This window comes from Seriola aureovittata, chromosome 21 (genome assembly GCF_021018895.1).
Source record: "Seriola aureovittata isolate HTS-2021-v1 ecotype China chromosome 21, ASM2101889v1, whole genome shotgun sequence".
Taxonomy (NCBI): domain Eukaryota; kingdom Metazoa; phylum Chordata; class Actinopteri; order Carangiformes; family Carangidae; genus Seriola; species Seriola aureovittata.
This window is the reverse complement of record NC_079384.1, coordinates 15,467,223-15,489,742: the sequence shown is the minus strand read 5'-3', so window position 1 is coordinate 15,489,742 and position 22,520 is coordinate 15,467,223. Positions and strand designations below refer to the sequence as shown.

At 43.2% G+C, this 22,520-nt stretch overlaps 1 protein-coding gene and 1 long non-coding RNA gene across 2 annotated transcripts; one reads left to right on the top strand and one right to left on the bottom strand.

Annotated features, from left to right (window-relative positions):
- The first annotated feature begins 1,766 nt into the window (after window positions 1–1,766).
- On the top strand, window positions 1,767–22,378 carry hs3st3b1b (heparan sulfate (glucosamine) 3-O-sulfotransferase 3B1b). Its single transcript, XM_056366694.1, has 2 exons — window positions 1,767–3,380; window positions 19,174–22,378. The coding sequence occupies exons 1-2, from the start codon at window positions 2,797–2,799 to the stop codon at window positions 19,790–19,792; spliced, it is 1,203 nt and encodes a 400-aa protein (XP_056222669.1). The 5' UTR covers window positions 1,767–2,796; the 3' UTR covers window positions 19,793–22,378.
- On the bottom strand, window positions 5,178–7,113 carry LOC130162855 (uncharacterized). Its single transcript, XR_008826311.1, has 2 exons — window positions 5,800–7,113; window positions 5,178–5,715 (listed from the first exon to the last, which is right to left on the bottom strand). It is a non-coding gene; the product is annotated as an uncharacterized LOC130162855 (long non-coding RNA).
- Window positions 22,379–22,520: the final 142 nt, after the last annotated feature.

The window sequence follows — 22,520 nt, the reverse complement described above, 5'->3', positions numbered from 1 at the left end:
AAAGTTATTCAATTATTAGACATTTAGTACTTTAGATTTATCAAATTAACTCGTGTAGAATGGAGAAAAACTTCAGAAAGTCTTTGTGTTATTATTTCACAAGCCAACAATATTTCATGAGCACTCTTCTCCCTCATCTCTCTCTTTTCCGTGCATGAAAACATGGAGCTTTTGCTTGTATCCCTCATTAAATCATTCATGTTATTTGCCCATTCAGTGTGAGCCTGAAGCTTTCATGCCAGAGTCAACAAAGTGAAGAGCGAAATATGCATCTGTAAACAGGAGAGAGTCCCCAAACAGCAATCTGCTGTCCAGCCCCAGTGCTGGAGCTGTAATATCCACACTGACTGACTCTCACATCAGAGGGGGAAACACTGAGCAACAGATCGTATTCCAGAACTCTTCAAACCAGAGCAATGAAATCTCCAGGATGACGGATGACCTCTGGCCTCTCCTCAAAGGTTGGCTGTTGCAAAATAGAATCCAAAGAGCTGCAGTAATCCTAAAGCAATATTTAACTGAAACTATACAACCAGCCACAGGAAAACTACAAATCCCTGTAGGAATATTACACATTAAAAAAATGACTTTGATGCCATGGAAATATAAAAAATGTCAGTAGGATAAACTCGCTGTTGAACCTCGTGAACACAAGCAACAGGTCCGTCTACTGAACTGAGCTTCTTTTTTTCCATTTTTAAAAAAAAGACAAATCTCCGTTTTTACATGAGGCTTTGGCCTCGGTTTCGATCACGTTATGATGTCTCAGGCCCATATGTCGGCCTCACTTTGACTGCAGCCCGAACTAGAAAGACGCCCACATGTTCACCCGCCATTAAAACATGTGCAAGTTTATGTTTTACATATTTTATCTCATCTGTTCGTTCATTTTCAAACATTTAAAACACTCTGACAGTGAATCTTTTTCATCGGCGGCTGAAGTTCCCGAGGTTTAAATTACAGATCTGCTTTGAGTCATCTCCAGTCTCGGGTTGAAAAATACTCGCTGCAACTTTCTTCCTTTCTTTCTTCCTTTCTTCTTCTTTTCTCTAAATTGGAATTAAGTGCATATCCATATTTCCAGCGTTGATCTTTTTTATTCAGAGAGTTTTCAGAGCTCTTTGAAGTGCTCTCAGATATTTGAAAAAAAGTGTATTTAACAACAGTGTGTGTGGAAGATGACTGAGTCATGTCCAAAAGTTAAAACGTAAGAGGGTTTGAATATATTTGAGTTCATATGAAGGCTGGAGTTTTTTTTCTTATGTAAACCCTCTTTGCTGTGATATTTTTCAAAGTAAAATCCCCTCAACGTTTTTTAGAAGAAGCAAAAAAAAAAAAAAAACGATGAGTAAATGTACGCTGTTAATTAATTGGCCTTTTTCTGCTAATTTGCCGCAAGACTTCTGATACCCTCAACAATAAAAACTACGAAGCCAGAGACTTACTCCCAGTCAGTCGTTTATTTCTACTAATATAAGAAGAAGTAGATTCACGGTCGACGAGGACGCGGAAATGGATTTAACCTGTTGAATAAGTGATTTCAACTTTACACCAGTTTACACTTCTTTTATATTATGCTCGTAGTGGCGTTTAGATTCATGTAAAAGTAAATAAAGTAACAGTAATTTGTAAAGATACATTCAATTAAGACACGTTAATGAAAAAAAAGTTTATGTAAATTACTAATTATTATTATTAGTATTATTATTATTAGCATTATTATTATTAGCATTATGTATTTATTATCATTAGGCTATGTCTATTATAAGGCTATTAATGTGTCAATTTGTTATTGTTTCTACAGGCATAATTTTAATAGTTTTAATCGTTACCACATGCGCAAATATTATAATTAATTACGTAATTAAAATAGTGTAGATTTATGATTAACGATGTGTCTGACTTTGTTTTTGCCTGTTTAACTTTATCATTAATTAAACTGAAACCAGTGACCTCTCCTCTCCACTGCTGCTCATTCAGTGTCAGTAGTAAAATCAAACTCTTTTCATTTCACAGTCAGTTTTAAATCACACCAGACTTATATTGGTTGTGTTAGACAGGCCTGATGGGCAATTATTTTCCATGGCGTCTTTTCTTATTTTCAAAGTTGCTCACTTTAAATGTATTAGAAAGTTTACTATGTTTATTTCATAATCAAAAGTTGTTAGAAATGAACTGTAATGTGTAAAACATGTCAGAATAAACCTGCGGGAAAATCTGAAGTCGACTAAATTCATGTGAATAATCTGTGAGTGACATGAGAAACTTGAGTTAATTGGAGTTTATGCCCAATAAGAAAGTTTTCCAAACTCTCAGCAGAGTCCCGCGCACACGCTTCGTCTCCCACGGCTGGAGGTCCGCCCATTCCTCCCTCTGATTGGCTCACTTCTCTCTACTAACGGCTGCATATTTACCTCCCTCGCGGTCTCATTGGCTGCCGCTGCTGTCACTCTGCCGCTCGCCTCTCTATAAGGTCTGGTGCTCCGGCAGCAGCTGTAACGAACCTGAGATGAGCCTGGAGCAGCACCACGGTGCGTCTGTCGCAGCTCAACTATTTCCCATAGGCTATTCTCGCTATAACTATGATTAAAAATTCCTCAATGCCTTTTCATTCCTGGATTTATCACTTTATTCGATTATATTTAGAGTAGTGTTTTTTTCTTTTTATTTGTAAGTTTTATTTATTTTGACTTTTAGGGTGAGCATGTGCGTAATTTTGCGAGGACTGCTGAGGTGCCACCGGGAGTGAGTGAGGCAATATGCATCGCTGGGATATGATTTTCAACCGAGAGGCTTATGGAATATAGCCTGGTGTGTCACAGCCTGTATGCCCTCTGGTCTAGCCCCGTGAAGAAGAAACTAATTCTGCTCAGCATCATGTTTTTAATCTGGGTATACATGCTGTACTCCTGCGTGGGCTACTGCTCCACTATGCCAAGTTTGGTGGTGGACAGTCACCGGGGCAAGGAGACTGGCTCGGCGGTGGGCAAGAGGACAGAGAGCAGCAGCAGGACGGACCTGGTGTCCAGGCTGCTGGCCAAACCGCAGCCGTGGGAGGATATAGAGAGCGACTACGAGGAGCCGTCCATCAGGACCGCCGCGTCCAGAGACCTGCTCAATAACGAGCTGGAGACTGACCGAGCCGACGAGTGGGACGAGATGCGGGGCGAGCAGCAGAGAGCCCCGGAGCCCAGCGCCATGTCCAGCTTCTCCAACGGCTCCGGGAGCAAGAAGCTGCCGCAGGCGATCATCATCGGGGTGAAGAAAGGAGGGACCCGGGCTCTGCTGGAGTTTCTCCGGGTTCACCCAGATATCAGAGCCGTGGGAGCGGAGCCGCACTTCTTCGACCGCAACTACGAGAACGGACTGGAGTGGTACAGGTAAAAAAAAAAACAGTTCATTTAATACGCGTGAAGATGGTTGGATATGTCCAGAAAACAAAATGTGACTGTGACTTTTTAGAGGATATTGTTCCTGCATGAAATAGATTTATAGTATAGTAAGCAGTCACGTGATATTGATCAGTAAACGGGTCAAATATGTGCTTTTATATTTATTTTAGTGTTTTGTCGTTACATAGGATTTAGCAGGTTTCTTTATTCATTCCCTCAGTAATATTAACACCGTTAGATGCAACCCTACAAGCGCATTGACTCCTGATTGGTTTACACTCGTTTTTAAAAAAAAAAAACTAAATATATATATATATATATACATCTTTTTTCATTATAGTCTTTATCCAGTAAGTTTGGAGTTTATTCCAAACGGATCCAGATAAACCCAGTGAAGACAGTTTGGTTGTGACCTCTGCTTTTGCTTTACGTCCTTTTACGCCTCAGGCCGTTGTCTCGCACAGACCCAGCCTTCTTAATTAAATGTGTTAATTTTTTTAGGTTTGATTGCAGACTGATTTTATCATGTGTGTAATTAAAAAAAAAAAAAAAAAAGTATAGACTTGTGTCACAGTGAAGCTGTTTGGAGATCAGTCAGGCTGGCGTGTTTCTGCGACGTGCAGTGATCTCTATTGGACACAGAGCAACACTGCAGCTTCGCAGTGGTGATGTGTCCTCAGGATTTTCCGTCGTTAAATTTGAATTCTGATTTTTTTTAATGTTTTACCACGAGTATTAATGTTTTTATAAATTACATTTCATTTATTATGAGCAGGTTTTTGCTTTAGAGTCAAGCTGTGCTGATTTCAGCTCAGTCACCTACTGTTACACTTAGTCTGACGAAACCCAGCAGTGTCTTTATACTTAACTTCAAAGAATTGTGATATGAGGCTTAATGTGGATGGCACAATTTTCACAAATCTGACTGATCCCAGAGCGAAAAGATCCAAATCTAAAAAATTCCCAAAATGTCTTTAAGAATAAAACAAATAGAGAATATAATAGTGATTTCTTTTAGTAGAATATTTAAGATAATATTGTTAACAGACCTGAGAGGTTAGAAGGCGTTTGGACCATTCTTATGTCAATGGGCTCTGCAGGCCTAATAGCCTGCGCTGCAGAGAAAAGGGGGGAGATCTGCAAGACAAAGTCAGGATCCTCCTCAGAACAAAACCCGCAACAAAAACCGTTTAACATCCTCAGAGGTCGACAAACTAACATTATCCTTGTCATTTACACCACAAAGTGTTAATTTAACGAGCAGAAGGACTTAATGACTGCAGGTCACAACACCCACAATCTGTTAGAAAATAAAACCAAAACCTGACTGCGTTATTTTATTTTGAAAATCTCCCACTTGCTTTTTTAGTTAGTTTTTAGTGATAATTGTATCTGAATTATATCAGTGCTGATTGATGTTTCTTTATTGTTATCCACAAATAACCAGGGCTAGTTAATGTCTAATAAATTGCCAATCAATTTATTGATTGGCTGCTGGAATCCCACTAAAAAGCTGCTAATTACTTTCCCTCATATCAAACTTTAAAACGTCAAGTCTTGGGCTTGTAGTGTGGTTAATGTGGAAGTTTTCACAAAGTTAAATCTGAAGTTTGAAAAGGGAAAATTTTCCTGACGATTAATTTAAAAAATGTGTCAGGAATTAACGGATTTTGGCCCATTCTCTTCTTCTGCACGTTAAGTATGCAAGAGGGGGAAGAGGGCCCCAACAATGTTCAACATGGAGAAGCCAAGTCTTGGCAGCATTCAAAATAAAGACACAGCTCCTTGATTTGTGCAGAGTTTTATGTGCCTGCTCTGATAGAAACTCAGATTTACTGCAGGACCTTCAGCTCTGAGTTTGTAGCAAAGCTGTTATTTAACCAGATTTCCACCAACACTGTTTCCAACTGCTCTGGACTGGACGGGGGAATTGTGGAAAAGTGCTGTCTGCTAGTTTTTAGGCCATGAAATTTAATACTTTTTCAGCCATGTAAAGAAGCCATGACTCAAGGTTTTCTGTCGAGATACAATTGAGGCGTATACAGAATACTGTCTGAAACTGAAATCCAGTTTAGTCATATTTTCTGTCCTGCCGGTGCCAAAAAATGACCTTACAACTACAGAACGACATAGAACAATGGCAGAGTTTAAGTTTTCACCCTACACTAAAAATGTATATTTTTGTCAGGATATCTATGCAAAAAAAAAAATCCATGAACTCTTATAGAAGTGCACTCAGACTTGGTTTCTGAACAGTCACACTGTGAAGAGCTGCTGTAAGAAATGTATGTCCGAGTGAAACAGCTGGTGTAAGCAGCAGTCCCTGTAGTGGAAGGAAAAAAAAAAGAAAAACGTTTTTAGTGCTTCTTTTTCTCAAGTGAGGATGAACAGAGAAAGGAAATCATACTTCATTCATCGCTGATCCTCCAGAGTTTCCCATCAGGAGCAGATAAGTTGGGGAGGCAACGCTGGAATGTTCTAGATAGGCAGAAATTGCATGGCATTGAAATATATTCCGTGGGAATAAGATCGGATCGCCAGTCAGGGTCATTTACGGAGGCGGTTATAGACAGTTATGTGTGCGAGTTGAGCAACTCACCTCTCTCTTGTTTGTTCGTTTGCACAATCTCCCTGCCATCCAATATTGTAGCTAGCTTGCACCATCTTCGCCTCTCCCAGTGGACACACATTTAGAGTTGGAATTCCACCAAGTACATGCAGCCATAGAGAAAAGACTCGGAGAGAGAAAGAGAGAGAGAGAGAGAGAGAGAGAGAGAGAGAGAGGTTTCAAAATGAATGGAGGTGGTGATAACAAGTCTTATTGTGGATTTGTGATGTACTTTGACAGTTTTCATTTGTGCAAAAGACAAACACATGATTCATGCTTTTGACCGAGGGGTCCTTGTATCAGGAGGTACACATTTTCACTGTGAGGTCATGCATGAACCGGCCCCAAGGAACACACACACACACACGCACACACACATACACATATAGAAAGAGAGAGTCACAGCTCAACAGGCCAGTGTGACTGAATGTAAACAGGAACATTCAGTTCATTATTTCCCAATTTCTATTTGCACCTGTTTGCTGGTGTGGTGACAGTGCGACTGGTGTTATCTGACTGTGATTAGTCAAAAGAAAAAAAAAAGGAGTTATCTTGAGCACATGTATTAATGGCAAATAGAATGAGTTAATTCCTAAAAAAAGATAAGTAACCAATGCACAGTATATAATGGAGCTCAGGGGCATGTGAAGCAACAACCAAAGTCTGTTGTATACATATATTTTTTTATTTAATGCTATCTGACTTGTGACAATAAAAGTTATGTAGCAAACATATTCAAGATACAGAGTGTTTTACAAAGAGAACCAGGAAATAAAGGCAGAAAAGACTCACTATTAAAACATGAAGCTGTAAAATCACCAAAAAAGTGCAAGAAAACAAGTCAAATGTGCACTAATTTGACTTCTTTGAAAAACGCAATTACCTTGTTCTTAGCTGTATATAAGCTTGTCAGTCTTAGTATATATTTAACTATTTATTTACAGTTTGTTTGAAATGATCACATCACTTCGGAAAAAGCTGCAGCCAGTTGAAAAGTTTCGCTCTCTTCCCACATCGCTCCAGTTCTTCTTGAGCATTTTATTTACTCCTAACTCTTGTTGACTGCAGCTCTCATCTCGTCCTGTCAGTCTGTGGTGCATGCCGCTCTCTTCATATTCCATTTAGCCCTATTGGCTATGAAGGGGCTTTGATATATAATTACTGTACTGTGGTTTTGCTGTCGTGTCGCGGGCTCTGGTCTTAGCTCGCTGTCGGGGCCCAGGCACTGTTGACGCTGTTGGCTCCTCCCTCGGAGCGGCTTCAGAATTAAACAAGAAGCTCAGGAACATGTTGGAGACAGCACAGTAATAGAGTTTAAGGCCGTACGATGCTATGAGTGTTATGTTATATTATGATGGTCTTATGGTTGGACTACTGTGAAGTTATCAGGGATTGCCAGTCATTTGTTGATCTTTTTACAAGGATGTTTTTAAGGTTAAATGTTTGTTTCTAGTTGTGAATTTTTGTGTGTCTAGTTTGTGAGTCTGCACACAACAAAAGCAGAAGTGGCGCTTTGTTGAAAAGGGGGCGCTTAAAAAAACCCCCAAAAACACATGTTCCACGATTAGACTTGAGGTGCTTGTGGAAGTCTGTGCCGTTTGAAAGCCGTTATCTAAAGGCTAGTCCCCCCCCACCCCTCAGTCTGGACTGCGGCTCCTGTCCATGTCAGGGAAAGTTCTGGATGGGTGCACGTCCTTTTATCTGCTCACCGCAGGGGTGCTCCTATTTCCACGTAGGTGACCCTTCCACTCTCTGCTGCTGCTGCTGACCTCGCCCTCCTTCCTTCCTCTCAATGGCAGAAGAGGCCACCTGGTACTACAGGGCGCCAGTGAAAGGCATCAGACCAACAAGACGTCTGATGGTGCTGATGTTTGCACACACTGAGCCAGTGGGTGGAGATAAGTGTTATTCATATTCACTGTACGGTTGTGACGGGCTCAGCTGTGAAGTCACAAATAATTTTCATCTCCCGTCACAAAAGACTGACACACTCAGACAGCCTACACAAATGTCGCCATGGTCTGGCTCCTCTGGGACCGTTAGTATTGATCGGTCAGGCCTTATTGGAGGTAATGTGGAGAGATGGGTTAAGGGCCTCTGGCTGGGGTCAGACCACGTCTGCTTGCTGACAGGTTCTGTGTGTTGACCATCTGCAGAGCTACAGAAAGCTGCTGGAAGCTACAAGCCCCACTGGGGATTTTATGGCTGGAAACAATAGTGTGACAGGAGAGTTTTTTTTAAGTCTGATTTATGTTAATGATTTTTGCTTTAAAACTCTGCATTTGACAGATTTCAAAGCTCTGAAACTTTAAGTGGCTCTAACTCAGTTAAAGTTCTGGAGAGGACGACGTTGAATTCAGATGATTAGATACTTTGGCGCTCTGATTGTTTCCTGATTCCTGGAACTCCACGGCTCCTCAGAGACTGAGCGCCCGGCCAGCCAACCGTACAGCTGACAGCAGGTTCACATCCTCTGCTTAAATCCTCAGCTGTATCGGCCAACATAAAAACAAGCAGTTTGAAACCGTGCCTCTGTGTTGGCTAAACTTCCTCCCCCTTGCAGTTCCTCCCCCAAAACATCATCCTCAAAATCCCTCCCTTATGAACCGCTTTTCTCTCCATTCTCCAGCTGTGCACTCGCGCTCGCTGGTGTGTAAGAATAGTGTCACATGTCACGCTCGGTTCGTCCAATCCTGGGCGGGGCTCGCTGCAGGCCTCGCTGACCACGAGTGGCCCTCTCTCAGAGAAGCCTTTGGTCAGCGTAGAGGGGACGGAGGCCCTCTCTCTCCCTGCTGCCTAAGCTGGCATGGCCCATCTGAGAATAGAGAGTAACCGGGGGGTGGAGGAAACAGTGAAAAGGCGGCTTTCATCCCCAAATTACGACCGGTTAATTGTGAAAGGGGAGACCTGTGAATAGGGGAGTGGCTGCGCTGTGCTGCACTGTGGCGGCTTGCCTCCCCCCAACCACCCCCCACCCCCCACCCCCACCCCCACACACCCCCTCTTACTCCCCCTGATGGTGTCCAGTGAACACTAACCCACACCAGCGAAGACAATATGGCTGCCACAGACAGGAACCTCCCGCTGGAGCTGAGGATAAAAGCCACAGAGCTTGACAGGAACTTGCTGTCAAAGATTCACACAAACAGAAAAACACGGGCACACGCTTTCATTTCAGAAAGTGTGGACTTTATTGTTAAGTGTTCATTCACTCCGGGAGAAGACTCATGTGACTGCTGTTACACTTCGTCTTTCACGCTCTCCTCCTCCCTGAGGAGGAAGTCGACACAACTCGAGGTCGACCACAATGAAATACTTATGGAGGAGTCTAATGAAGCGTAGGATGGAGGGAGCTGTGTACAAACAATCCCTCTGTGCAACGTGTGAATTAGGCCCTTTTTTTTTTTTTTTTAACAAGGTGATAATTTGGATGTTGTTACACACGTCAGAACAAAACCAGACATCCTCCCTCCAGAGTTTAATGGTCATTCATCGCTGCTAAATAAACACTCTTCAGCGCATTAAAGCGCTTCCCCCGGAGGCTGGGAGAAAACAAAACACTCAAATTATGGTTTTCTTAATCATTCGCTGTTACTCTTGTTAAAGGGAAACTCGCTCACTGCTCTCCAAAATAAAAAGGAACAAGATAATGTACTTGAGGGGAAAGTGGGAGGAAGAGGAGAAAGGGATGACGGTAAACCTGTAAAGCCTTCCCAGGTATTAAGTCCCAGAGGCAGCCATTAGGGTGCTGGAGAGTGTGCCTGCCTCTGGGAGAGAGGAGGACACACACACACACACACACACACACACACACACACACACCCAGAAAGAGAGAGAGAGAGTGTGACTGAGGTCTCCTGAGGTTTCCATTAGCCTGGCAGTAAAAGAGCAGAGCTCATTAGAAGCCCTGAGTTGTCTCTCTGCACCATGGCTGCTCGACACTAGTCACTCTCTCCATTTAGATGTACTCTCTCATAAGAAGCTGTAAGAACACTTCAACTCCCCGACAACCTGGCCAAACTCAATTCAACTCCAATTATTTTCCACCAAGTGCAGTTTTCTCTCTCCCTTGTTTAACTGATTGGAGTCTGTAGGCAGCCCTGGAACCTGCAGCACTCTGTGGAACTGTGGAGGCAGAGGAACTACAGTCAGACTGCCTCAACAGCAGCACTATCAAACAACCTGGTAACAGACTTTAGTGAGCGTTGGTTGAAAGTTAGGTCGTGGGTCCAGGAAGATGTGAGGTTTTAGTGTTTTGTCTCCTTTTTCTTTCAAACTACTGCAGAATATGGAAATGGATGTGGCAAATGCACCGTATAGGGTTTTTAGCTGTGTGTATAATTAGATCCAGGTCAGAATTAATTAAAAAAATTAATTTTTTAAATAAGAAATTTAGGGGATTGTGAAGTTTTGGTGGAGTCATGCGCTCTGGATATGTACTGACAAAAAAAAAAAAGAAAAGCAGAGTGAATATCTGAAAAAGAAAAAGCTGTTGAAAAGATTTATGAAAACAAACATCATCTGAAGTCTTTGGCCGAGGCCTGACATGTAGCATACTCTGGCATTTCTCAAAAATATCTTTATATATATATATATATATTCATAGTTTTTGGGCCTGCTCTCTATTTTCTGTCGGCTTCCTTCACAAAAAAGCCTTGTCTTCCTGGCACAGAGTTGGAGCAGATCTCGTTTCACTTCCAACCAAGACACTTACTGATAGAGATACAGCGCAGGGGTGAAAACATTTGTCATCACCCTCCAGAATAAGGCCCCTTGAATAAAAAAAACAAAACAAAACAAAACAAAACAAAAAAAAACAGAATCCCCCAAAACCAAACTTCAAGCTCCAATGTCGGCCGTTGGCAGAGCCTCACAGCAGAAATGGTTAAAACTGCGCCTGTTGTTCTTAACAGCAATTATCTTGTCTTCAGGGTGCTCAGAGATATTGTAGGAGACAACATCCAGGCTCGAATCCAAAGAAAACCGGAGCGCCGCCTGAGGATCGCTGCTGCCACTCTTTCCGTCTCTGAATGGAGCAGGTTAATTGTCGCGACTGGTGTTATCGTTACTCAATTTAGCTAATTATACGTTGGCTGTCTGAGGCGGGCTGTCTTCAGGAATTTGTAAACCATTAACCTGCAACAACAGCTGCAGTGTGAGTAATGGTGGAGCTAAATAATAGCCCCAAACACACAGGAAGATGGTTTTTTTTTTTCTGCTCACTGAGTGACACACAGTAGATAGGAAATCCCCTCTTTCTCCTCATACACACACACACTTTGTAGTTCACCTGTCTTCAAAAAGGTGTGCAGGCAGTTACGGATGACAGCCCATTCAAACAGGATGCAAAGTAGCTCGCTTGCTCCCTCTCCCTCTGTGTGTGTGTGTGTGTGTGTGTGTGTGTGTGTGTGCGTGACTGTCTGTGTGCATCTAGGGAGTGGGGGTGGTGGCATGTATGTTCTTCTCGAGTCTGTTTCATCTTTTATTCATCTTTGCTGTAGCTAGATCAAGGAGTCATGTGCCTCTTGGTGCATGTCAAGTGTCAGGAAATCAGTCAGAATTGCTGATTCTGCCTGCACACCCACACAACAACACCCAGAAACGCTCTCTCTCTCTCTTATACACACACACACACACACACACACACACACACACACACAAGCCAAGTCTTCACCTGTAGCCCCTCATTGTTGCTTGGCCTGTTGTGTGTGTGTGTGTGTGTGTGTGTGTGTGTTTTTTTTCCTATCCTTTCACAGTTCATCGGTTTATGTGGTCCGAGCTGTCAGCCACTCACACCCTGATACTGATGGAGAGCTGGAATGTGTGGATAAAGCTCCGGGCTAACACCTTCTGCAAACACCCAGAGCAAACACACTGATTAGTGAGGATTACTAGTGCTAAACAAATTCTGGGTAATATCGCCAAGTGGATTGATTTAAGTATGTGTGTGTGTGTGTGTGTGTGTGTGTGTTGATTGTTTGGCATTGAAGCACACAGAGCGAGTAGCCCCCGATCACTGTGCTGGTGTCCGGTGTCTCATCTTGTATCGCGTGTCAAACAAAGCGGTGAGATGTTGTGTTAAGTGTTACCAAAATCGACGGGATCTTTCACCTCTTCAAAGGCAGAAAAATGAAGGTTCTTGTTTTTGGAGGGAGGGGGTGGTGGTGGGGGGGCATCTTTGAAAGCCTGACGAGAGAGAGAGAGATAGAGAGAGAGAGAGAGAGAGAAAAAACGACACTTCTCCAGGCATGCTGTTGCACATTCATGAGAGGAAGGGAGGAGGCATTCCTACTTTCTACCCTCCACCATCCCTTTCACCAACTCCTCTGTTTTATTTATACCACATGGTGGGCTCGCTCGCTTCACTGCAGGGTTATTAACACTCGGTAATTCCAGGCAGTTGTCTATGGCCACAGGCCGATGTGGGTTCCGTAGGCCTCATGGCTCCGCGCATTCCTGTTGCTGTTTTCCAAAGGTGCCAAACAGCAACAAATATACTGCAAAGCAGAGATCGTCCCAGAAGGAAAAAAGATAGTTTCATACTGAATTGAATAATTTGTGCCCGTCACGCCTCTGCGATGCTGCCCATCACGAGGCGACCACAGTGATAGAAGAGTCCAATGTCTCAGCCTCACTTAAGTATTTTCAGGACACAACAGAGGGGGGTGGGGGCTGTGGCTGGGAGTAATATGTTACTGGGGTGTCTGACATGTAGTGCATGACATTATATGTGGTGGTTAGTTCTCTATTTATTTATTCTACTTTACTAGTGTCTGAAGTTGCTTCCAAAACCCAGGCTGGGTATGAGCCCGAAACCAATCTGGACGGTCTTTTGACCGCAAGGCCTGACTCCCCTCTCTCTCTCTCTCTCCCTCTTTCAGTCTCTTCCTCCCTCTTTGACTCTCACTCACTCTCCTACACACTCTATTACACACACTGCAGGCTGTAAGAGACGCTCCACTCCGGTGAATCACGACTCCCCGATTCCAGTGAAAAATGATGAATGGACGGGTTGCGTTGGTCGGGGTTAACTGTTTTGTTTACGTGGAGGGTCAGTAGATTCCCAGGCTGCTCTGACATAGTGCAATGTCTTGATGGAGTTAAGAGTCTGGGATTGCTGCATTTATCAAGCAGACCAGAGTTTGGGTGTCAAAGTGTCACTGAGGAAAGACACAAAGGCTCCTACCAGTTTGGCCATTCCACCCAGTATATGCTGCTCTGGAAAGGCTTAAAATGGTGCTGCTTCTTTATACTCTGACCTCAGACCCTTTGTCCATTTTCTTTAGGCTCCCTTCTCTCCCTTTTGATGAAGATCTTATTAAATACTATACTTAAGTACTGCAAAACCAAAGCCTATGTCTGTGTTTTTATTTTGTCGATTAGAGAAAAGTTCTTCTTTCCTATCTTGTTAATCATCTCCTAAAACCCCAGATTTATCTCTGTTTTAACACCCAAAGTTAGAAACCATAGATTAAGGCCACCGTCTGTGACTTATCCTTGTAAATATTATATTATAATCAAAAGATTCAAGCTTCTATATTTGGATTTATTCATCTCTTTAAAGAAAGAGGATCTACAGCAATTAGGTCCCTCCTAATCCCCAATTGTATGTAGTATCAGTCAGGGTGTAGATTATCAGATATGCACCAGAAATCCAATACAAGCATCAAAGATATGGCTACACTGATCAGCAGCCACTGATCTGAGCCAAATTCCTCCTTCCCCTTTCCTTGGCCTGCATTATTTACAAGGACATGCACTCATACAGTGCTGTTGAAAATACTAAATTTAGACGGATGACACTGACCTGGGAAGTGTGGTAAACAATACACAGACTGCAGCGTCTCATTCCAAAAAGTTAACCGGCGTGTCACTGCCCATGTAGAAAACAGTGTGTAGTAGGGGAGTTCATACTGGCAACAGCATTGTCAGTAATCTAGAGGAGGAATTCACCCCCCCACCCCTCTAGCTGCGTGATATGCGCTGTCCCATGCAGGGCCCCCGCCATCCAGGTTCTGAGTGTGTGATACTAGGACAGCCTGCATTATTAATCCTTTTAGCAGACAGATGATTCAGAGGGGCTTCCACTCAGGCACCTTCCTGAGTTTCCAGTGACACCATTATTCAGTGAAGCCTGTTAATTTGAAACCTCAGGCATGGGGAGGTGCGCTGACAGTTGACTCTGATCAGGCTGATGAAGCTGCAGCATCACTTAGGGCTCATCATGCGGCCAAGTTTTCAGTATTAAGTTACAAGCAGCGGGTGTGAAAGATACACACTCATGCAGATGTGGAGCGAAGGTGTGCAACGTTTTGTGGCACCCGGACGCATGAATATCAGCAAAAAAATAGATATAAGATACAGATACACACGGAAACCCTTCAGCATACACTCCTGCGAGATCTCAGTTGTAAGGAGGGATCTCTGGCTCTTCTCAGCCAGGAAATGAACTGTCAGAAAGCTCTAAGTGGCCACATACTAACACCTGGACTCTGCTCCAAGTGCTTGAAAGAGAGACCAGATGAAGCTTCTGTGTAACTTCTCCGCTCTCTGCGTTGGAGCGGCCCAGCCGACTGCGCCATAAACCATCTTCTTTATTCTTTTTAATTTACAGCCAAAGCCATGCTCTGTGGTTAAATATAATGTCAGCCTCCAGGCACAGTGGAGTATATTTCAAAATGTCTGGCTTCTGTATCTGCTTAAATGCTACTTTGAAAATATTCCGTGAGCCAGCAGAGGCGTGTATGCCCGCCTCCCCTTAGTAGTAGCCATACTCTGTGTGTGTGTGTGTGTGTGTGTGTGTGTGTGTGCATGCGTGTGCGTGCGTGTGTGTGTGTGTGTGTTTGTGTTCGTACTGCATGTGTGCTACATAAATATGTTGCTCACTGCAGTTCCATTTCATAGCATGTAGGTTTCTCCTACTGTGAGCTGAGAGCTTTGAAACACTGCTTTTGTTTACCAGTGACTCATCCATGAATTTATGCAATGACCCGTCCATATTATGCATGCATCGTATACCATCCAACTATAACCAATTATAGTATCATATCTCATGTATTGTCTTACGAAGTATATAATGCAGCCACTTTGTTTGAATTTGCAAATTACAATCAAACTTCAGACGAACGTGTTCAACTATGAGCGAACAAGTGGCGCTCGAGATCCTTATCATCCAATGAGGAATAAAGATGTTTCTTTGTACCTCCTAAAAAATGCTTCTACGTCCAACACGTCGGTTCATGTGAAGGGCTCGGGTAAGAGGCCCTTGGAAAAGAAAGGCAGCCTTTCTTCACTCATTTGCTCGCTCTCCTCATTTCCACTTGTGAAGTGTCACTTTGCTATCGGACCTCAAGGCCTGATTGCCAGGGGTCAGAGGAACTTTTGGGGGATCAATGGGAAAGAGAACAGGGTGAAGAGGTGGAGTGGAGACTCAGAAACTCAGGAACTCAGGATTTTCAGCAAGTAGAAGTGAGTTGTTGATAACAAATGTCTTCGGGATTTCCCTGAAGAGGCGATTTGTTTGATTTTCTCCCCTTAGGTTTATTCAGACAGGTTAATTTATCCTCGACTTAGAGCTACTTAGTGTCTGTTGTTGTTTCAGGTGGCGTTACCTCCCACGGGGGAGATAACACTCGCTCCAGCCATAGAAACCAGACATGTAGCTTTAAATGCTCATAAGGGTAAAGTCACACCCTCCGCTTTGACGGTGGATACAAAATGCCCCCTGATTTGTCTGTATTCAAATAAACAAACCCTAATTTGAGATTCAAATGCTTTCAGCATCCAGACATGTGAGACAATTGCAAACCCTTTGTATAGAAAAAAAAAAAAAATCGATAGACGCACACCAAATAGCTTTTTCCCTTTTGTCTATGAGCAAACTAGTCATTTTGTCAGGGATGCTGTGACACAGACGGCTCAGTGGCAGCCCGTTATCATCGAATCAAACGTGACAGGAGGGAGGCAGAGGCATCAGACAGAAATAACCCTTTTCCTGCCTGCCATTTATCTCCAGCAGGATGAGGGCTCTTTAAAACACAGGCCAAAGGGCCACTCCGCCGGCCCCTGTTTGATGCTGTCATGTGACAAGGGCTTCTGCTTTGTGTCTTATCGCTGTTTTTGGCATGTCTTTCAACTTGGAAATATTCTCAATGGACAAAACGTGCGGGGAGTCATGGAGGGGGGAAAAAAAGTCTACAGATGCATGTTGTGAAAGTTGGAGCAAGCCAGGAAGTGCTCATATATTATACTTGAGGTCAGGTTAGTTATTTACAGTTTTTAGTGTCACTGCCTCACACAATAGACGTCTGTGGAGTCCCTGGTATCTCGGGGGGACAGGGTGATGTTTGCAGGGCAGTTTTGGCACACGTTCTCCTCAAGAGCTCTCCAAAAAGCTTCTCTCACTTGAGGCTGAGAGGGACGGAGAAGTGGTTCACTCATCCCCCCGATAAGCACCCTCCTCCTCCTTCTCCTCCTCCTCCTCTCTGCCCCCCCATCCCCATCCCCGCCCTTCTGCCCTGACCACTGCCCTGCTCACCCCTCTGCTCGGGGACAATGGCTCACTTTCAAAGAAGAGCAGGAAAAAAGAGGAGCCCGGTGTCACAGAATTGCCTGTTTGCTGACGGAATCTTTAAAAGCAGCACCTCATAAATCAAAAAAGAGCATAATAGGCATTGTTTCTCCAAGAGCTACTCGTCCCACTAAAACTCCCCTCCCCTCCTCTCTTTTCTCTCTTCCTGCTTTTTTTTTTTTTTTTTTTTACCTCTTTAGCCGAAAGACTGGGCAAAGTCAGAGGTGGTGGTTTTTTATTAGGGGTCGGTCTCTTCATGTGGATTTGGCGCTTTTTTTCCTTTTTTTTTTTGTAGGGGTTTCCTCACCACTTTCTTTCTTTCTTTCTCCCTCACTGTTCAACCATCCCCTTGTTTTATGCTCCTGCGACCCCCAGCACATGATTTTTTTTTTTTTTTTTTTTTTATAAAAAGGATTCCCTGAGCTTGGATCAGCATAATCTATCACTATGCACATTGTAACTCAGGCCTCCCTCCCTATCTCCATGCTCCATTGTCATGTTGAAATCGGATTAGATGGGAAGCCATTTGCCTCTCCTGTGTTGGCTCTGGACTCTTTGTGTATGTTAGCACAAGGAATGACAAAAAGCTCGCAGGCAGTATCGCCATTGTGCATCGAGTAAAATGACAAATAGCGAGCAGTTTAAGTCGAGCGTTTGGTTTATATTCCTTGAAGACATTCAAGAGCTGCTGTATAAACAGTTTTAAATTATGGCAGAGAATTTTGAATGTGCGTGTGCACATAATGTGCTGTTTGCATTTATATCTCCAGAAATGAGTTCGCTGGCGGAAAGATCTGTCATGCTCTTGCATAAAACCACAAGCTGTATCTGTTTTGATTTCAAAAAGGCTATTAATGAGGTTTTGGAAACAGCCTTTCTTTCCCTCAGTCTACTCCATTCAAGCCACTGATGTGTCAGCAATCAAGAAGATATTATCATAATTAGATCACTGGCACTGCATTAGGATTACACAAATCTGCCAACACCATTTCCATGAGGCATTTTATTGGTTACCTGATGTTGGGCATTCACCCCCCCCACCCGCCCACTCCCTCACTATGCCCTCTCTCTTCCACACAAATATGTGCATTGATGGAGGGCTGATGTTACATGAATTAGCCATGAGCTGGATGGACGTGAACTAGATTCCAGCTTTTAGAGTATATTTCTGAGCAATAGCTGAAGCTCAGGGGAAGAATGGAGCATTACAGACTTCTGAGTGTACAGGATGTGTCCAACATTGTAGCTCCGACGTCTTTTACCCTTCTCGGTGTGTGAGGATTACAGTATTTGAATGGGATCCACTACAATGGCACAGTCTACACAATGGTGTATCAGTGCTCTAGCCTTAACAACAAAGGCGAGGTTAAGGGTACAACAGTCTGTCTTATCTGTGAGAGTGCGTTCACCCTGATACACCGGGTTATCTCCCCCTTCCTTTGTTTTTTCCACCTTTTACTGCTTTAAACTGATACTGTGCTGTTTTGCGGTTGTCGGCGTCCCCCTTGAGATTTTCTGTCTGAACAGTTCTAGCTCTTGCAGTCTCCAGTCCATAATCCGAACCCTTCCCACCCGGTCATGTACTGTACATCACACAGGCTAGTTTTCTTCCTGGTGCAGGAGGTGCCAAAAGAGGAAAAGTGATCCACGTCCCAATGTCAGTCAAACCGCTCTTATCGCCTCCACCATAATGTAGACTCTGCGGTTGGCCACCAATTCTGAAACCTAACACTGAGAGAGCAGAGCGCATTTGCTTTTCCTTCAAAAAACGGTTTGTTCTCAAATTCTTCATGATTATATGTCTGCCTGTAACATATCTGTGTAGGGTCCGTCGGCCAGCCCTTCACCCAAAACCAAACCCACTGTTGTCAAGTAACAGATTCCCTTTCTGAGACAAGCCTCATCATCTTTCAGCGCTGTAGCAGATCGGATAGGGGGTGGGGCACAATGGCACAGCTATGCCTGAGTCAGCAAGGCAGAATGAGTTTGTGTGTTTTCATTTTGTTTTGTTTTTTTTGCTCCAATGGTATAAAGAGGGGGGTGGATTATGTCATATTATTATATTATTATGATATATTTAGTCTGACCACTCCAGCGGTGCGATTTGAGGAAAGATGACAGAATTCACACATGCTGAGACCTAAATCACAAAAAAAAAAAAAAAAAAAGCATTGTAAGGGTGAATGATCCATAATGAAAATGATTAAGGGCTAACAGAGCAGGTTAGCTGCAAATAGAAGAGGAGGGATTTAGGAGGCTGAGCTGATGTGGGAAAACCCAGCTCCTAATCCCTAATATGGTTAAATTCAGGCTTGCTCATGTTTGGAAATTCCTGTAAATATTTCCCAGTGTTTGATTATGCAGTAAATAAGGCTTTTCTGTTTTCAGTCAGAGGTGAGATATCTTATGAGTGAGTGAGCTTGTTGATGTTGGAGAGCTGCCTGCACTAATAGGTTTTTGAGCCCTATAATAAGGCTAAACACAGTCAGTGAGTCAGTGATTACAGAACACAGTACACTCCATCAACTTGATTACATTATGTAAGACCTTGCTCCACCTTACCCTTCTCCTAACCTCCGCTTTGTGTCTTTTTTTTTCTGCAGGGAGCTGATGCCTAAAACCCTGGAGGGCCAGATCACCATGGAGAAAACGCCCAGCTACTTTGTGACCAGAGAGGCTCCAGCCCGGATCTCCGCCATGTCCCGGGACACCAAGCTGATCGTGGTAGTGAGGGACCCCGTCACCAGGGCTATCTCAGACTACACACAGACTCTGTCTAAGAAGCCTGACATTCCCTCTTTCGAGAGCCTCACCTTCAAAAACAGGACTACGGGGCTCATCGACACCTCGTGGAGCGCCATCCAGATCGGTATCTACGCCAAGCACCTGGATAACTGGCTGCAGTACTTCCCCATGGAGCAGATCCTGTTTGTGAGCGGCGAGCGCCTGATCAGCGACCCGGCCGGAGAGCTGGGCCGCGTGCAGGACTTCCTGGGGCTCAAGAGGATCATCACAGACAAACACTTTTACTTCAACCAGACCAAGGGTTTCCCGTGCCTCAAGAAGGCGGAGGGCAGCAGCAAGCCCCACTGCCTGGGCAAAACCAAAGGGAGGACCCATCCGAACATTGACCCTGAGGTGGTGCAGAGGCTACGGGACTTCTACAGGCCCTTCAACATGAAGTTCTACCAGATGACAGGACATAACTTTGGTTGGGATTGATGTGAAAATCATGAGAGACTTTTCTTTTTTTTTTTTTGTTAATTTGTTGAGAAGTTTTTTTTTTTTCTTCTGTAATTCAATGGCAAGATGTGGAGATATTGCTATATATATGTAAAATGTACAGAAATCTATTTTATAATAATTTATTTTTATTTCTAAGCAATTAATTCACTAAGCTGCCTAACCATATTTGTACATAACATCTGGCCCACATGTTGTTTTTTTTGTTTTTTTTTTAACATTCCTCATTTTAATTTTTGAATTCTCTCGCTCCTCCCTCGTGCTCCTGTAAACTCAGTGGATAATCGGTGCTTCTTAATGCAGATAATCAGCGATAACTGAAGGCGAGACTGGGGTGGAACATGCAGAAGCACCATATTACGGGTACAGAGTGCTCACAGAGAAGTGGAGAACACCTATCCATGTGCATCCTCATTTATACATGCATCACTTTACCTTCGTCTCCTTCAAACCCTGTCATTCTGAGCGTGATTCTTCTACACGGTGTTTCACCAAAATACAGACCCTCCACTTTTTTTCACCGTGCAATTTTCCTACACCAAGCTGCAGATCTCATGTCCCTTTCCACTCAATAACAGGTAGATCAATAGGCCTAATTGATCCTCATTGTGTCACTCACGCTTAAAGTATACAGCTGCCCTTTCATTCTCAGTGCTCCTGCTGCCTGCTCTAATGAATGACCCATCCATCAAATGTTAAATCCTATCCCGGACCACAGAGGAGCCCATGTTAACATTATGCTAATTGGGTAAAGGTAACCGGAGGATCGATCGAGCCGCCGCTCTCTGACTGCCCATTAGAAGCAGTGTTGGCTCAGAGCCAGGCTCTTGCCCCATCCACTCAGTTCAAAGGTCACACAAAGTCTCAATCAAATTTTCCTTGAGCGGCATTTGATTTGTTGCAGAGAGCAGAGCTGGAGCAGGGTGGGGGTATGTGCCTTGTTTTCACGGTAAGATGGGAAATCTTTGCGTGAGGTAGCAGAGGCATATCTGTCAGAAATCGAGCATAAAGACAGAAGGGATGACAGACAAACAACAACTTGGCTTCACCCCACTGAAATAGCACCTTCCTTCAAACAGAAGTCGACCAGGCCCCGTCTTAGATCCCAGACTATAGAGATCAAAGCAGGAGGAAAGGTTTTTTGTGAAGCACTCTCAGCACAGCAAGAATTGCCTCAGGCAGGGTTTCGTTGTCTAACCTCTGTAGTGTCATCAGAAAACCTCATGTGCCATCGTCCATGGCCTATATACTTTATGCCTTATTCATCCTCATAATCCTCACATGTCGTGTCTCTCCACAACAGATCTCAACTCTCAACTTGTTGCCAAAAAAAAAAAAAAAAACCTTTTGGGTTGATTTCATGTTTCGCTTGCCCCCCCTCCTCCCCGCTCCTCCGTCCCCTGCCATTGCTTCTTTGTTTTTGTCTTTCTGCTTGAATTCTTGATATGCAAGAGGGAGAAAATGCGTAGTTATCATTCTTTGATGTGCTGCCCCGTCTCATTGCAGCAGGTGGCCGCGCTATTTTAAGGGGGTACAGGGCGACGGCCATGTTATATTCTGTGCTATGCTATTGCTATGCATGCTCAATGTGGTGGCCATTATGAAAATGCAGGGATAATGGGAAGGGATTATTATTAGCGTCCAGAGGAGGGCTTCATGTGTTTAAGCGGAGCCCAGACTGAATGTACACAACCTACCCTCACATCGAAAAGTCCCTCGAGTCAGTTTTAAAGGTCAGATTGTCACTCAGCTTTAGTTGAAGTTAAACTTGATTGTCCTTCTTTCCTTTTTGAAGTTAAGGAAATGTTGTGCCTCTTTAACTCTCCTATCCAACACAGTTAGCCTGCTTCTGTCATTGAAAACAGATAATGACCTTAACTCAGTTTTATCTTATTTTCCAGTTGAAACCAGCTGCCTGGTTTAGCCTCAAACCAATGGTAGCAGGGGAGATGGAGGCTTCTTACACTGTATTTTTTTTTGTTTTGTTTGTTTTTGTAGTTCTATCCTTTCACTATGCCTGAGCGATGATTCTCATCGTGAGGATTTTAAGCCTTCGTCTCCCCTTCTCTCATTGGTGCAATGTTTGATTTTTAAAAAAAGCATTTACGGTGACCTGTCTTAGCAAGCTGTTGCATTGTAGAAGGAAAGTCTGACATCTTCCCTGTAACTGATGGAATACTGCATTTGAATTATGGTCAAGTTCATGTAATTGAGGGAATATCTGAAAAAAAAAAAACAAGGAAAAAAAAAACTTGCACTCATGGGTTTACTCCATGTGGCTGCATCGGTTATGGTTGAGTTTTATTCAACCTGTTTTGAGATCTAAAATGTTTAGAAATGTTTGTCTTACCTGCATATAATATGTATTTAGTCTAGCAGATCTGTATGTACAAAAATAAAAAAGACATGTAAATCAAGTATTTTGTGGTATGTACATCAAAGGAATTAATTTTACACAATGCAAAAGCAAAAATGGAACAGATGTTTCTAGATGATTAAATACTGAACATTCATAATATTTCTTTGTATGAAGAAATGAATAAAAAAGTATATATTTTACCAAAACCTTTTTTGTGTCTGACTTTTATTTGCTTGATCCTCTCGTGGAGTTTATTACACAGATGGCAAATGACACACTAAAATGTAAGAATTTCTTTATGAATACCTCTAAAGGATATAAACTTCTCATAAAAGCTATAAAAAAGGC

Bases quoted from the DNA above. Each gene is read 5' to 3' on its own strand.
- hs3st3b1b (XM_056366694.1), top strand. From the start codon at position 2,797: ATGGAATATAGCCTGGTGTGTCACAGCCTGTATGCCCTCTGGTCTAGC. The intron at 3,381-19,173 runs GTAAAAAAAAAA...TTTTTTCTGCAG, and splicing joins AACGGACTGGAGTGGTACAG to GGAGCTGATGCCTAAAACCC.